Below are 17,639 nucleotides of genomic sequence, written 5' to 3'. Positions count from 1 at the left end.
AACAACACGCAAGGATCATAAACCCACACCACTCAGAAATCAAAACACTACTTCAGAAACTACTTTAAAAAATGTTTGAACAAGGTAAAAATGTGTTGCAACTTGAGAATATGAGTTGAAAAAATAGGTTGGGAGTGGGAAATCTTAAAATATTGACTGCCAAATAACGAGTGGTGGCTGGCTTAATTTTCTTGCAATGGCGATAATAGATATGCACCAGGTAAATTGTAACCAACTACCATACCAGGCCAATTAAATGATTGATCCAACGAGTGAATAGAATTATAGAACAGCGAATAGTATAGGGTGAGAGAGAGACAACCTCACTGAATGTTATTTTAAGGTCTGACTCTTAAACCCAGTTGGCATTAACAAGCATACACCATGTTACAGCAACTATGATTAGCATGTTAAAAAGCGTTATAAGAGGAAACAATATATCCATCAACATTGAATCATACATTTAGATACAAACTGCAAATTAATAAGTTCTGTTGAGTCCAAAGTCCAAACAACTCAGACTTCTGGCACAAGGACTTACTTCATGTATTTTTGCAGGAATTTTCTATGGAAATCATTCCTGATGGTGTCATTAATGAATCGCTTAGCTGTTTTGGTTTCACCACGGGCTTGGTTCTTAAACACCACATCATCATCCCACCTAAACAAAACAAGTGCATGCAAAACCCAAAAAATTGAGATCGAGACAGTAAATCAATAGAGTTAACAGAAGAAAAAACTGACATTTTGGTTTGGCAAGCAGTTTGAAAAGTATCTAGAGTCAAACCTTCTTTTCACATTGAAAGATGCTGTTGGATTATTTAGCAGTGGGTTTCCGCGCAGAAGCTCTGCCTCCTTTACTTTGAGCTCCTCCTCTTGTTGTTGTCGTTCCTGAAAAAGATTTACATTTTTTAATTTTTTGTACACGAGGGCAATTCACATTTACTTGCAATTTACAACTAACATCATCAGAACCACTTCGCAACCAAGGTATAAGTTGCTAAAAAGGGATAGAGATGTATTTTCACCAAGATCCAAATGAATTACAGGAGGGAGGGGGAAAGGCAACTGTATCCACCCACCTTCCCTCCCCCATCCACCTTTACTCAAAACAAAGTTCAGTAACAATAATAGTAGAGAGATTTATAGTGTACAGAGCAGTTCAAGATCAAAGCTTTAATAGCATAACATAAACAAAGCTAAGAAGAGTAAAAGAAGGAATAAGACCTTGCGTAGCTTTTCCTCTGTTCTTTCCTTCTTTATTTGTTCAAGCTCAGCCAGCAATGCTTCAGTATCATCCTCGTCATCCTCGTCATCATCACTGAGAAAGTTAAGGAAACTTTAGTATATACTGCCATTAACTAGTCAAGAACTTGTTTGACTACAAAATTTGATGTACGGAATTTGATTTCAAAAAAATAATTCCAAATGCACCCAGAGACAGGAGAGAACAGGTATAATGTTAAACCACTTGTTCCCCCATCCAGAATATCACACACATCTTCCAACAAAACCAACTCCCCCACTGCCAAACTTTCACACAAAACTAATAACACAGAAAAATGCCAGCTGAAAAAAAAAACATCAATGAAGTGTACAAAAATTATTAAAAAGAAAAAGCAGCTTCATCAAAACCAAATTATATCCGATGCCAAAAAGTTGTGCTGCACACTTACACATGCCATTACATTACATACCTAAGTATCAACAAAAGACTGACTATGCTGAATTGCTGAAAAAAATAGCATGCATATTGATGCACATGAAGGGCCAATACATTTTTAAGTTGCCTAAATAAAACAATAAGCCCTATTTGTTTTGAGAAAACCTAAATAATACATGTGTACATAATAACTTGGATTATATTCGTATAACTGTAATAACTATACAAGTTTTGATTATTATATATGCTTGTGCTGTTGTGCACTTGCGCTTTTATATAATATTGAGTTCAATTCAATTGCATGTATATACGAACTATACATTAAATAAACATTTGATAGAGTTAAACATAAAGTTCATGCCAAATTATCAACCTGTCATCATCACTTTTGACTTCAACATCAGAATCATCTGCATCAACACTACGTGGAACAATGTGATCTTCCATTTCTCTCTTCGATCCTGTCAAGATAAAGGACCTATCAATCAACAATACTGAATATAGAAAACAATTATGGTTTCTTTCCTTATCTTATTTTTTCACCTCTTTTAGATGGAAGGCCATTGCAAAGTATTTTAGTTAGGAGATAGAATACCTTCCAAAAACAGATGGCTACCCTTTCCATGATCCCTGTCATCTGCCAAAAAATAGAATAGAATTGAACAGTTACAAATTACAATTAAAAACAGGGAAAAAATATCCATCTGACAAGAATGATGCAATTCAAATGCTACAAATAGAAATATAGAGAAACGTTAAACACTGATAACTTTACCATAAGATTTATTTTTTGATGAGAAATGCCTCCTTTCACGATCTTCCAGTTCATCACGTAGGTTTCTTCTCTTTAATTCATCCTGTGTGTCCTGCCCTTCCTTCCTGGCAAGGTAGAACTACAAGTATTAGCAAGGAAAAATACACCACTTGTATAAGCAAAACTGCATACCAATATGAAGTATATAGCAGTGTAGCTTCTTAATCATTTCACTAGAGAATGATAGCAAAATATGGAAATGAAAGCATTTCAATCATGTCAGGACACAATTTAATTTAAAGTTTAAGCATGGGGTACAATGAAACACTGGATATACATATATCAGCCACCACCCAATTAGTCTCAGCTGTTAGTACAGTTGGCAACTCCTTGTAATAGCCCTCACTTTCACTCTCTATATACAAGTATCTTTCCTCACAATTTAATCAATCAATAAGATCTGAAATTATTCCTTGCTCTCATTTTCCAAGTTTCTCAAACATAAATTTCCAATATGGTATCAAGATCTTGTTCTTGATCCAAACAATTCCAACGATCTCCCACCATTGATGAACTCTTCTGCTGCTATCTTTTTCTCTCATGAAGTTTTTGAAAAGTTTAACAATTACAACTTCCTTTTATGAAAGCAACACATCATACCAGGGATCAAAGGTCACAGATTATATATCTTTGATGTAAATCTGATTATTCCTACACAATTCTCGGGGAAAGATTATTCTGATAAAGGCAAAGTGAATGAAGCATATGATGTTAGGGAGCAGCAAGATCAACTCCTTTAGTCATGGCTTCAATCTTCTCTTTCAAGATCCATCCTCACTCATGTCATAAGGTATTGTGTTCATCCCTAGGAGTTGTGAGAATAAATCCACAACCACTTCCCAGATCAGATTTGCACAAAAGCTTGACAACTCTGAACTGAGTTGCACAATACCAACCTTAAATATTGTACTATTGAGTTTCTCACTTTCTGCTTATCAAGGCTACTGTTCATTTTCTTTTTCGCTGTCAGTGATCCTATCTCGGTTCAAGAGCAATTGGGATGTCATTTTCAAAGGGTAACCAGAAGAGTATGAAACCATTGTCACTATCATTGATAATAAGTTTGAATCTCTTAGCATTGAGGAGATTGAGACACTTTTACTAGTGCAAGAAGCTCACATTACTGAGTATGAGAACAACATAATGTCGCTCACAATCCTTATCCCTTCAATGGAGGGAGGAAAGAAAAATGATAACATTTTGCATCCAGCCAGATTACAGATTTAAATAAATAAATATGATGAATATGTATCATTACAATAACTAAATGAATTAATTGAGATGCCTATTCCATGTTGATGATGTACGATCATTCACCCATAAAAAATATTGGCTCGAAAACAACTAATAAACTAGATTTAACACAGAGAATTTTCCATGATAAAAACTGTTAAAGTTTTGTGTATTGTAGCTGTATTGTGTCAGTGTAAACAGTTATCTCCCTCCTTTTTGTACCCTATATACATATATATATATATATATATATATATATATATATATATATAGTGTAAAATGGAAAGTAGATTGAATGTGTGAGAATACACACAAAAATTCAAATCTCAAGTTGGTATCAGAGCGGGTAACCGTTCTGATCGTTGTCCGCAGCCGGCCGCCGCCGTCTCCGGCAACCTTATCTTCCGATGAACCCAAGGTTGGGTGTGCCTTGAGGAGCACGACTCACCCCAAGAAGTCGCGTGGCCAGAATATCAGCCACACGCCTCCACGCGCCGCCACCAACCCACGCCAAATCCGGCGCGTGAAGTCCACGCGCCGCCCTCCGACCACCAGAAGCTCCACGCGCTGCCACCAAAATCAAATTCCTCACTCAATTATTTTTCCTCATGATCCATTATTTCACGTATCTCCTAGGGTGTTTGGTTGTACTTGTTTTGTCCATGATCTCTCTCTTGGTTTAGACAAACTTTCTGCTAAGGCCATTAAATGTGTCTTTTTGGGATATTCTCGTCTTAAAAAGGATTACAAGTGTTACTCTCCAACTACAAGACGGTACTACATTTCTGCTGATGTTACTTTTTTTTAGGACACATTTTTCTTCTCGCCCTCCATAGACTAGACTATCCTTCTTCCCTTCTGCAAGTTCTTCCAGTCCCATCTCCTAGTCCATTGGGTAATTCCAACCACAATGTTAGTGGAATCCCATCTCATCCACCAAGTTCAGCTGAAGTTGCTCCTCCACCTCTTATTACATATCAACGCAGGACACGGCAAGTTAGTTCGATCCTCCTCCAACAGATCCTCAAACCATGGATCCTTCCTCCTCCACTTCTTCTCATAACTCTGATTCAGACTGGCCTATTGCCCTCAGGAAAGGTACTCAATCTACTCGTAATTCTCATCCTATTTATAATTTCTTGAGTTATCATTGGTTGTCTCCTTCATACTATTCTTTTGTTTTCTCATTGTCTTCTCTTACAGTTCCTAACAATATTCATGAGGCACTTGATCATCTTGGATGACGATAGGCCATGATTGATGAAATGCAGGCTCTTGAAAACAATGGTACTTGGGAACTTGTCTCTCTTCCTCCTGACAAGAAAATTGTTGGCTGTAGATGGGTCTATACTATTAAGGCTGGGCCCAGTGGTGAGGTTGATCGGCTTAAGGCACGGTTAGTAGCTAAAGGATACACTCAGATCTATGGCCTTGATTATTGTGATACTTTCTCTCCTGTAGCTAAAATCACCACTGTTCGCCTATTTCCTGCTATGGCTACCATGCGTCATTGGCCTCTCCATCAACTTGACATTAAAAATGCCTTCCTTCATGGTGATCTTGAGGAGGAAATTTATCTAGAGCAACCTCCTGGATTTGTTGCTCAGGGGGAGTATGGCCTGGTGTGCAAGCTACACCGATCTCTCTATGGGTTGAAGCAATCTCCTCGAGCTTGGTTTGGTAAATTCAGCCATATTGTGCAACTTTTTGGGCTGAAACAAAGTGAAGCAGACCATTATGTTTTTTATTGTCATACATCTCCTGGAAAGTGTCTTTATCTAATGGTCTATTTTGATGATATAGTGATTACAGAAAATGATGCTATTAAGATCTCGTAGCTAAAAGAGCACTCATTCAACCATTTCCAGACCAAAGACCTGGGATATTTGAAGTACTTTCTAGGTATTGAGGTGGCTCAATCAAGAGATGGTGTTGTGATTGCACAGAGAAAGTATGCTCTTGATATACTGGAGGAAACATGCATGCAAAATTGTAGGCCTGTTGATAGCCCTACGGATCCAAATCTGAAGCTCATGGCAGATCAAAGTGGAGTTTACCCTAACCCCGAGAGATATAGGAGACTTGTGGGAAAATTCATTTATCTCACCATTACAAGACCTGATATTTCTTTTGTTGTTGGAGTGGTTAGCCTATTTATGCAAAATCCTCATGTTGATCATTGGAATGCTGTCATGCGTATTCTTAGATATGTAAAGAAGGCTCCAGGACAAGGATTGTTGTATGAAGACAAGGGTAACACTCAAGTCTCTGGATATTGTGATGCAGATTGGACTGGTTGTCCCATAGACAAGAGATCTACTTCAAGATATTGTGTTTTTATTGGAAGAAATGTTATCTCTTGGAAGAGCAAGAAACAAATTGTTGTTGTTCGATCCAGTGCAGAGGCTGAATATCGATCTATGGCTAAGGTTACATGCGAACTTATGTAGATTAAACAATTTCTACAAGAGTTGAGATTTTGTGAAGTGGTGCAGATGAAGTTATACTGTGACAATCAGGCAACTCTTCACATTGTCTCAAATCTAGTCTTTCATGAGAGGACTAAACACATAGAGATTGATTGTTATTTCATTCGAGATAAACTATTGTCCAAGGAGATTATCACTGAGTTCATCAATTCTAATGACCAGCCAACAGATATTTTAACTAAGTCCTTAAGAGGAACTAGGATTCAGTCTATATGTTCCAAGCTTGATGCATATGATTTGTATGCTCCAGCTTGAGGGGGAGTGTTAAAGTTTTGTGTATTGTAGCTATTTGTAGCTAGCTTTATTATGGAGACAGCTGTATTGTGTCTGTGTAAATAGCTGTCTCCCTCCTTTTTGTACCCTATATATATATATATATATATATATATATAAAATAGTGAGCAATGGAAAGTAGATTGAACGTGTGAGAATACACACAAAAATTCAAATCTCAAGTAAAACTATACAGGATTACAGAAGGGGGAGGTAAAAGGCAACACTTTTTCTCATCATTGGAATGACATACTTCAACAGGGTTTGATATTGAAAATTGCAATTCCATTCAATTGCCAGAATGAAAAATCCAGCAACAAACTTATCAACAGGCATAGATTATAACCAATATAACAATTTGGAAACAGAAAAATCTCAAAGTACAACAGAGTTTCCAGAAACTGCACCTTACGAGTTAGGACCCGTAAACTTAACATAACCAAGACAAGTCAACGATCTTGATAAGTACAAAATAAATATCGAGGCCCCACTAACCTAAACTAGAATGAAATGACCAAGCAACAAGCACCAAGAGCTACATGTAAATATGTTAATATTGCGATTGCCCCGTACAAGATAGCCCCAAACAGACCCTAATTAATATCATCACGATAACCTAAATTCCATTGTAAATTTCAACTACGTGATGTTCCATTCGTAAGAAAACCTAAACCCAGCTAGTCTTCCAGCCAAAAAGCAAAATATGAAAAAAAAAAACTGGGAAAAAAAAGATTACGAAGAAAAAAGAATCATACCTGGGCTTGAGAGTGGTGTGCGATGCGATGTCCCTAGAAGAGTACTTTTGTGAGGGACCGAAAATTCGAGTACCACCTTGTTCGTTGCCACCTTTAGCAGGTGCCCATGTGGGTCTTGCAGCGGTCGTCATCGGATTTCACGATTTGGGGATCGAGATTGCTTGTTGCTTTTCTGTCACCGATTTCGTTCGCCGGTAATGGAAGAAGGGTTTCGGTGAAAGAGATTAGAGAGAGAGAGTGCCAGAAGCGCTTAATGAAAGTTTATATGTGGGCTTTTTAACTAAGTGGGCTTATTCATTCCAAACTGTGGCGGGCGCGCCTGTTGTACACCAACCATTTGGTTTTGACTATAGCTGTTGCTAAGCGCACCTAGTATAATTGCTGGTAACCCGGCAAATCAGTGTGCTTCCCGTTTTACCCTTTCTTAAAATTGATATGGATTGAACACTCCGTAAGCTTCATAAGAGGACAAAAATCACAGATTAAGAAGACTAAAATTATTATTTATTCTATTAAAAAAATATGATAATTCATTTTTTAAGTTTTTAAAATATATACATACGTATATTATTATATTTTTATGAGGTCACTATAAAAATTGAGCACTAGGGATAGGCTTTCGGTGAGATATACGTCTTGAGCTGACTTGCTTTGGAGTATATACTAGAATTTACACTTTTCATTTTTTTTATTTATCGATTCTAAATAATAATATCCTATAGTTAAAATTTATTAAAAATTATGAATTTTACTCCTTAATTAATAAATTTTACCCATAACTTTGTATTTTTTTTAATAAATTTGAACCATTAAAAAAAAGAGTGTGTTAGATAATATATTGTTACTAGTCCTCTATCAGTATTTCTTTTATTTTTATGATAATTGTTTTCTTTTTTCTAACTTTAGAGGCTAAAGCTTTTAGTGTATAAAGTATTTAAAAATTATATAAAAAATATAATTAAAAATAATAGCAATTAATGTTATACTATTAGAGAAAAAACATTATGTACTGAGGACAATGTAATAAATGGTGGATTATGATTGAATAACATGATATTTTTATACTATTAGTGCATAAACATTAAATTCATATTATGATTGGATAAGGGTGTCTCACAATGGAATTGAGGACTAGGGGTGGGTAAACGGGTCAATGTCCATGGACTGGCTTGCGGGGTCGCGGTCCGTGCGGGTTACAAATCAATTTTTTTAAACGGTTTATGGTTATGTCATATTTTTGGATCCGTCCCACTTAACCCGCGGATTATGCGGATTTGGCCCGTGGGATTCGCTGTTCGCAATAGGTTTGATTTGTGTTAGTCTGACCCAATTATATTAGGTTTGATTTTCTCTTTTTCACTTTAAACTTTTTTTTAAAATAAGATAAAAAAGATAAGTGATAACATGTTAAAAATCTTCCTTTTTGATATTTTCTTGATCTTTTTATCTTTTAATTTATTCTTTTCATATTTGCAAGCCATAAATAATAAAAATATCAATTCTTATCATTTAAACCAAAAATAATTATTAAATAAATATTTTTAAACATTTTTCAATATATTTTTATTATAAAAAATAACTCACATCATATTTAGCCATTATCATTATAGCAGACTAAGAACACTTTATTCTAATATTTATTATTATTTTGAGTTATAGGAAAAGAAGATGAAGATGTAGAGATGGAGAATGCTCAAGCTACTTTAAATATGAAATCATTTGTTGTTGGAGATGTTTAAATTTCATATTTTAGATTTATTGTTTGGATTTTCATTTGTTAAGACATTATTTATTTTATTGATGTAATTCATTAATTATTGAGATTTTATTTACATTTGTATTGAATTTAATTTAATTGTATTGTATTTTTATTAAAATTGAAATTCTTTTAAAATTAGGCTCGTAAACTTTGATCCGCGAGGTCCGCGAGACGGGAACGAATTAATTTATTTGATCCGTATAAGAAACAAAACGGAGTGACTCGGTCCGCTGCCAATACGTGTGGACCGATTCGTTTACCCACCTCTATCGAGGACTCCTTTTATAGACATAAAATTGAACGATAGCTACAATATAGATTACGATAAATATATTACTACAGAAATGGTAAATGCTGAATTAATCATCATCTAAAGAAATATTAAAATAATTATCCTCATTTTGATAAAATACATCATCATTATCCGAAGAATTGGTGGAATTGGTGTCTTCTTTCTTTTGAGGAACAAAGAAGGTTCTTCATCTTTCTGAAGTAATTACAAGACTTTCAATTTTAGCCACAGATAAACATACGAATTATATTTCAACCACCGGCGAGGTCGTGAATAAAACAAACAAACAAACCGCTACCACGAAAAAGTAGAAATAAACGGCGATATGAGACCATCTTAATCTCATCATTAATACCTTTTCATTCATCCGACAAAGTTTGTCATACAGAAAATTCAAATTGCGTTATGCAAAATTATTGCAAGCTGTAAGATTAATTAGACACACAGTACCACAAACAACCTCTGTCCAACATGTCTCATGAAAATTAACCTAATTCATAGGACAAAGCCGAAACATACATCAATTTCAGATTCCAAACAGCAACAATAGTAAAAAGTGGTTAATATTAATATACAAGAAACAACAAGGATGATAAAGTAGTAACCGGAAACGACTAACCGGAGGTGGAATGATGGAAGTAGAGGATACGTTCCGCGTTGATTTAACTTTTTTCTTTGTTTCTTTCACCGCAAAGAAACCCAAAGTGAGTGGTGACTAGAGCGAAAGCATAGAAAGGTCATGGAGGCTCTGTTGAGTGACTTGGGAATTATCGGTGGTGGATGAAGGAGAAGGAGTGAGTGTTCTCCAAATTAACCTGAGAGCACGTTCCATTCTGGCCACGTTGGAGACTCGGGCTTCGGTGTTGAACGCAATTTGACCCAATTGGAAAAGGAAGAGTCTTGACTGGTGAAGCGCGTTGTCTCGGAAGATCCTGAAGCCCATCAAGAACTTGAGGAGCAGTGGGAACGCGAACCCAACCACCGCGGGTCTCGTGGCTTGTAAGTGGAGATTCGCCAGAGGCACCAAATGCAACACCATCTTAGGAACCAGAGAAAGCCAAGTAAAGGCTATGAGCCTATGAGTCTTCAAATCCTTCACGGATCATGTAAATCCCACCAATGAAGGGTCAAACATCTTCTAATATTTTTATTTAATAAAATTAAATATCTTTTTACTTTTTGTCACTGAGTATATTTTATTTTATTTTTTTAAATGTTTTTAATCCTTGCTTAATTTATTTTTAGTTCTTAAAACGATTTAAACAGAACAGTAAGAAAAAATATTTACAATGTTCTAGGGACAAAACATAATTTGTAAGAAGAAAAATAAAAAAAAGTACAAGAATGAAAAGAAAAAAAATATTAAATTACAAACAATAAAAAAAGTATTTACACCAATTTTTTTTATAAATACTGCTCTCACTGAAGAATGTTGTTGTAACCTGATTTGCTTTTCCACTCCACCGCGACCCAATTGTATTGTAATTGCCATCGTGATTATTAATGATGGTTTAATTGAAACTTGAAAGGACCACCTTGAAAAAATGTGTATTTTATTGTCGTTCAATGATAGACATGCTGGGATATTTTTTTTTAAGAAAAAATTATGCATTATTAATATAAAAATGAGAGAGATTTACTTATTCCAATAATCATTTATTTTTTTATATAATAATTATAATAAATAATTAATCTTAATTATTAGATCTCAAGAAAATAAATAATAAAATAAAAAATAATTCTATTGGAATAAGTGAATTTTTCTATTACAAATATTTATATTATCAATTAACTCGAATTCACTGTTAGAATAAATTTTAGATACTCATTATTATGAAAAGTTAATAAATTTATTATATAATTGAATGATAATATAAATTATTTTTATTTTAATGTTGTCAATGTCGTGACTTATTTTTTTATTTAAAATAAATGACTTTTGAGAATAGTTTAAGGGAAACCTACGGATGCAATTTGCCTTTAGTGTCCAAAACAGTGAGTCCTGTTTCTTATTGGAAGAGATTTACATAATAATAACGAACGTGCTATAAAATATGGTGCCATAATTTCTCTTGCCTCTTCACTACTCTCAAAGGTTAAGAAATCACAAATGATATAAGTGCACGTAGGCCGTGGGCCGTTTAAAGGACAAACCTCTATCCTCCTACTACCGACAACCAAAAATAGTTGCTTTGAACACCTAATATTTTAAGTGAAACACCTAACAATATAATGAAAGGGTTAAAATATCTTTCACTTTTTCTATAAATAGGTGATTTATATTATTCATATGAATTGACGATCTGTATGAGTTTTTTTTAACTCATGGATTATTGATCTGTATGAATTATTTTCTAATTTATTTTAAAAAATAATAAAAAATTAAAAAAAACTCATACAAATTGTTGATTCATATGAGTTTTTTTAACTCATACAGATTGTTGATCCGTATGAATTTTTTTTTTAATTTTTAAAAACAAATAAGAAAACAAAAAAAACTCATATAGATCAACAATTTATATGGATCATACGGATTATCAATATAATCATACGGATTATCAATCCAAAAATTTTAATTTTAAAAAATTTATTTTTTTAGAAATTTTTTATTCATTTATTTTATTTACAAAATTTTATAATTTAACAAATTTGATATTTAATTGAATGATGTATTTAAATGTTTATTATAATTTATTTACTAAAGCCGCACTATTGTATATTTGATGAGAACATTCTTTTTCTAACGAAAAAGGCGATCATCGTGTGTTGTAATGGAGTGGAAAAATGTAAGAACAAAATAAAAGTTTGCAGTTATGAATTAATTGACACAGAATTATCCGATTTAATCAGAAGCTATTAAGTATGGAAGAAAAAAAAACTGATATATATCATGGACTAATTAAGTAGCCACGTTTTACATTTTTTTTTTTAGGGTGGATGCATCTTAAAATTCCGTCCTTTTGGGACCCAATCATACGAAGAGCTTTGGTTTTCTGTTGGTTGGGTATTAGTATTACTACTGGCCTTAACATCATTTATACTGTAACATAAACTAGGGGGGTGTTTAGATTTAATCCAATTTAAAATAAAACTGTAAATTGATTAAAAAAGCAAAAATTGATGAAAAATGATTTTTTTCATAGATTTTTTTGGATAACGGATCAAATGGGATTGAATTTCAAATGATGTTTCAAAATGAAACGGATCCAAATGGAACCAATATTTTATTTTTTTAAAGCAAAGAACCAATATTTTTATTTTCTTGTTTTTATATTCTTTGCACGAGTAACTATATTTTGGGATTTAGTAGATATTTTTTTATGAAAATAATGCCTGTTTGCGTTTCTACTGATTTGCCAAATTTCATTCAAAATTGCAGTAAACAATGATCGTATCATTACTCTGTAAGTAAAATTGTGCTATAAGTCATTTTCAGCATTCTTCGCCACAAAGGTGTTCAGTAAGATTACCAGCCTGTCCTATGAGAATTTCATAAAATCCCACCAGACCTTAGTATAGCATCAACCGCGTATCATATCAGCATCAATCCTATGATATAAAAGTCAGTGAAATTAGTTCCACTGAAAAGAACAAAGAACAGAGTTCACCATGCATGCAGAACATGCTTGGACATTTATTGATCTTTGAGGTCCTACTGTTCTAGGTGTTCCAAGAAGCTTTACTCCCTGTTTCCAATATCTCCTATATGCAATCTTAAAATGGAAAGAATAAGCAATAGCTCATAGTATTGTTCTAGATCCTTTATAAGATATGAGTTTTGTCTTGGGTCTTGATTTAGTCTTTCATCTATAATTTTTGCCACAGGTGTTGAATGGAAGAGTGAGGCTTCATAGCTTTAGTTAATGTTGGAAAGGGAAATGAGTGACCTGGACCAGTTGATATCACAACAGAATTTTGCAAATCCATCACCCAGTTAATCCACAGCACAAATCCATGACATACCCCGGTCTTGGTGAACTTAACCTGCAACATACAATTTTCAATATTCATTATGTATGAAGAATTGCATTTGCAAATTACTATTCTGTAAGATATGAAGGCAGATATGATGAAAGAATTGCCTATGCAATCTTTCTGTTAATAACTGGTTAATAGTTAGGTCAAGTTTTTCCCATGTGATGTTGAAGCTAATAATAACTCAATTCAGTTAGTAAGCTACACCAGAGACAAACTGTTGTGCAGTATAATCATTTAGACATCATAGTCCCTGACAACACTAAGTACCAAGCCTGCTGATCATGCAAATGCATCCAAAACATACATGATGTATCATAATACCTGGGATTTTCCTTGACATTGGCATATTTGTTTTGAAAAATCAAACTCCATCACATCAAATGTCTCACTAAGCACCTGAAACATTGTACATAATAAGGCCAAATAGATACTAGTGCACTATTGTTATTGGATAAGTGGGAATTTTCTTTCTTCTTCATTGAGGAAACCAGTTTATTGCAAAATGTGAATTGTAAATAGATTAATTACATCAAATTCTCCACATTGCCAGACAAAAAAAGGCAGACAAGGACCCTCTTCTAAATCAGGTAGATGACCACAGGCTCCCAATGTAGCATTTACCACTGAATGGTCAAAACCTTCAACATTACTCAAGCAACAACGACTTTTCCAAAGATCCTGCAAATTGTATGTCCCATTAATCCATGTATACAGCCCAACTACCAACCATAAAACAGTAGTTATGCTCTCTTAGTCCATTGCATAAATAAAAGAAAAATTCCCAAGCTACAAAATATATGTGACCTTTGCTTAATCCACAGTAACTTACTGGAAGAGAGACGGCACATGCTCTCAATATTCCTTTACAAGGAATTATCAGAGCATCTTCAGAGAGAATATCACTAAGTGTTGTACGATCCTTCCTAAAATGAATAAAAGTAACTTGAGAATGTTAGGTGCCAAATTAAAATCATATATCATTGATACTTTATAACCATTAAAGCACAACTGATATGATGCAGAAAGTCAAATTGATCATTGCAAGAGTAGTTAGTGCGAAATATACCAAAACCGCAGGTTCTGCCATGGAAGCATGCCATCATGCCCTACATAGAAAGGTTCTGCTAACAACAGATCAACCTACAGATAAAAAAGCATATGCATAGATATTTAACACAAATCAAAAAAGATAAATGACTTAAACATTCAAGAAAAAGGAATTAATGTCACATGTACAACATAGATATTATTTTCTACTGAACGCAACATACAGTTAAACACAATACCTTCTTAAAATGTAGTGAATATATTCCAAGTATAAATAATATTAAAAGAATAGGAAAGGTTTTGAGTAGGATAATCCAAGAGTATCCTTGACAGGGTGTTTCCTTGAAAAACCTAGAGTAATCCTCTTGGACGGAGTGTTCCTCCAACTCAAGTATCGAATACACTCTACAACAACAAAAGCCTTATCTCACTAAATGAGGTTGACTGCATGAATCACACGACACTCTTAGACTAGGTTAAAGACCAAATCCCCTTACCATGAGATCCATTTTAACAACTTCCTCCAACATCCTCCAACTCAAATATCAAATAATCTTTAAATGAAAGATATTCAATATCATATATTAATCAACTAAATCAAGAGAGTCTTATGCTTACACTAAAGATCTAGTTATAGACCCAGCATAGCCAAACACCCAAATAAGTTATTCATACTCTAAGCTGGAATATCATAATGTGAAATGGAATAAAATCCCTAGATAACAAATAACAATAAATAATCCCAAATAAAACCCTAAATAATAAAGAAAGTAGTAGCCCAATTTACTTCAGTTTTATTACTTGGAAGAAACACAATCAAATATATATGCAATAATCTGAAAAAAGCATTTGTAAATAAAATTTATGCATTTACTATTATTTTACAAAGGTGAATAATTCTTCACGAGTTCAATATAAGTAATAAAGTTCCATAGAAAATATAGGAAACAAAGTAAAAAAAAAAATATTTGCTTAATTAATTTGTTCAATTTCACAGCTTCCAAGCCTCACCATTCATGTGCAAAGTCATTTAAATTTTGGATTTATGCTTCATAGACATAAGTGCAGTGATCTATGCTATAGGTTTCTAACTGAATACAAAGTAAATCCACCAAGCAACTGGAATCAGGAAAATTCAACCTTTTTCTGGTGTAAGCTTTTGTCGTGGCGAGGAGGGGTTGGTGGAAATTATGGGAGAAGCTTTCGTCGTTATCGTTGTCTTCGATAACGACCCATTCAGAGGTACCGGCTATTGGGTCAAGCTTGAGCTGGAACATGCCCTGGGAGCTCATGGTTCTAATGGCGATTAGTTTGGGAGTGTGTATTCGAGGTCAGGTTCGGGAAAGGAAACGAGTGGCAATGAGGGTTTTGGGGAACACAGAAATCATGGGAGACCAAGAAGGTGTTTCAATGACGTGCTGGATGAAGTTGAAAATGTATCATAAACAATACTAAGCATTTGAATTTTTAATCGCACTCTATGTTAAATGATAATTACTAATACTAATTAAGATAAAATGGTCACTTGAATAGTTGAATGTCTTACTCATTCGAACTAGGAATGGTATTATCATTAAACAATTTATCTACAGATTAATTTATTACACTTTTATTCATGGATTAAGTTTAAAATTTTCATCTCAGGAATCAATTTATCCGCGTCTCACGTCTTGATGAACGAATTTGGCGTACTCATTTCAAATGTGTACACTGCACCATTGGACTTCTCAAATGTTATATGTTTTACTGGAATTTGTTAATTATCGGTTCATGTTCTGTTCAGGTACAAGACTACTTCAGCGATTCAGCCTTGGCCCAAAGTGCACCCTTCCATTATCACCTGAGTTTGCCTCCTTAATCCCACAAACAGTCGGAACTTGGATCACCCAATTCCACGCCTATATTAGGATTAAGGAAGGAGGTACCTATTCGAACCATATAACACCCACTTTAGTGTTGTTGTTACATTTGTTTTCACTTTTCAAGTTGCCTTGGTACGGATTCTACTACACACATAGGCATACCAACATCGCTCATTATGATAGGCTATTACTAATATAACTAATTGGCATCTCTTTTTTTGGTTTTTGTTCTTTTAACATGGTGGTATAGTATCTGTGACTCCATGATAGGTTGATAATCTATGTGCTATGTTGACCCAGTTTATGTTTGTTGTAAAGAATGAAGAATGCAAGCTAAATTAATGATTAAAAAAATGTAATTAACTTGATAAAAGAATAAGTGTTTTTATTTCCTACTTTTGAAAAATTTCACATCACATGTCTTAATTCTAGAGGTTCAGCTAATACATATATTATATATTTATTAGACAACTTTGTTTAATGTCAATTATACTATTTTACACAATTTCATTTAATATCAATTAATTTTGAAAGAAAAATAAAAATATAAGATGGAATGAAATGAAATAAGATGGACTTTAGTATATTTCACCTCATTTCATTTTATTTTAAACAATAATAATTAATATAAGTTTATGTCGTTTTTCTTCCTTTCGTCTCTTACTCTCTTTTCATTTGAACAATAATAACTAATATCAATTTTTTGAAGATTAATGTGTGTTGGAGACAACCGCACTATGCTTCTATTCTGCTGCAATTGAAAGTCCAAACTGTGACTGAAAAATTCCATTACCTATAACTTGACCGTGCATTCAGATTTATTGTGGTCGAGTCGTAGCTGTTGGTATATAACTTTGAAAAGAAAAACCGTGCTCCTTTGCATTTTATCAAGCATAAATGTTTTGTTTTTTGTCAAATCTAGCTACTAGCATACCATCTATGTGGATGCACTTTGTTTTGCTACATACATATATATATATATATATATATATATATATATATATATATATATATATATATATATATATATATATGGACCATAATTATCTTTATCCAATTTTTACAGGTACATGTATAAGAATATATTAAGGAGATTGGTGGGCTTAATAACCTTTATGGACCAATTACGCTGGGATTATTTTAATTAGATTTTTGCTACTGCATATGCTAGTGAAGCATGTACTGCTAAATATTAATAAATGGCATCAACGTGGACAAGAATGTGTACAGTACAGAGCATAAATAAATAGGTTGACTCAACTTCAAGTCAATTGCACACTTAAGCATGGCCATCTGATTCTTTTAGTTACTTATTTCTAACATATTTGGCTTTGAATTTATTTCATCACCGTTGACTGAGTGAGAACTATTAACCACTTACTACATCTCCTTTGTTATGCACCCACGTAACCTCTTCATCCTTCTTGACTACTGGCATGCCTAAGTTTACAACTACAAGCTGTGAGTTATGTCG

General features: G+C 33.7%; 3 protein-coding genes across 3 annotated transcripts; all 3 read right to left on the bottom strand.

Annotated features, from left to right (window-relative positions):
* Positions 1–302: 302 nt before the first annotated feature.
* LOC114394168 (protein CWC15 homolog) lies at positions 303–7,477 on the bottom strand. The gene is made up of 7 exons (XM_028355789.1): positions 7,228–7,477; positions 2,439–2,542; positions 2,259–2,300; positions 2,037–2,124; positions 1,228–1,321; positions 788–891; positions 303–661 (listed from the first exon to the last, which is right to left on the bottom strand). The coding sequence occupies exons 1-7, from the start codon at positions 7,356–7,358 to the stop codon at positions 538–540; spliced, it is 687 nt and encodes a 228-aa protein (XP_028211590.1). The 5' UTR covers positions 7,359–7,477; the 3' UTR covers positions 303–537.
* Positions 7,478–9,594: 2,117 nt separating this feature from the next.
* Positions 9,595–10,406, bottom strand: LOC114391922. Its single transcript, XM_028352935.1, has one exon. The coding sequence runs from the start codon at positions 10,315–10,317 to the stop codon at positions 9,994–9,996; it is 324 nt and encodes a 107-aa protein (XP_028208736.1). The 5' UTR covers positions 10,318–10,406; the 3' UTR covers positions 9,595–9,993.
* A 2,518-nt stretch (positions 10,407–12,924) lies between these two features.
* On the bottom strand, positions 12,925–15,901 carry LOC114393230 (protein arginine N-methyltransferase 1.6-like). Its single transcript, XM_028354501.1, has 6 exons — positions 15,444–15,901; positions 14,323–14,396; positions 14,086–14,179; positions 13,785–13,934; positions 13,578–13,652; positions 12,925–13,262 (listed from the first exon to the last, which is right to left on the bottom strand). The coding sequence occupies exons 2-6, from the start codon at positions 14,349–14,351 to the stop codon at positions 13,086–13,088; spliced, it is 525 nt and encodes a 174-aa protein (XP_028210302.1). The 5' UTR covers positions 14,352–14,396; positions 15,444–15,901; the 3' UTR covers positions 12,925–13,085.
* Between the last annotated feature and the right edge of the window lie 1,738 nt (positions 15,902–17,639).

Source organism: Glycine soja, chromosome 17, assembly GCF_004193775.1.
Source record: "Glycine soja cultivar W05 chromosome 17, ASM419377v2, whole genome shotgun sequence".
Lineage (NCBI taxonomy): Eukaryota > Viridiplantae > Streptophyta > Magnoliopsida > Fabales > Fabaceae > Glycine > Glycine soja.
The sequence above is the reverse complement of the archived record's forward strand: the minus strand, read 5'-3'. Positions and strand labels throughout refer to the sequence as shown.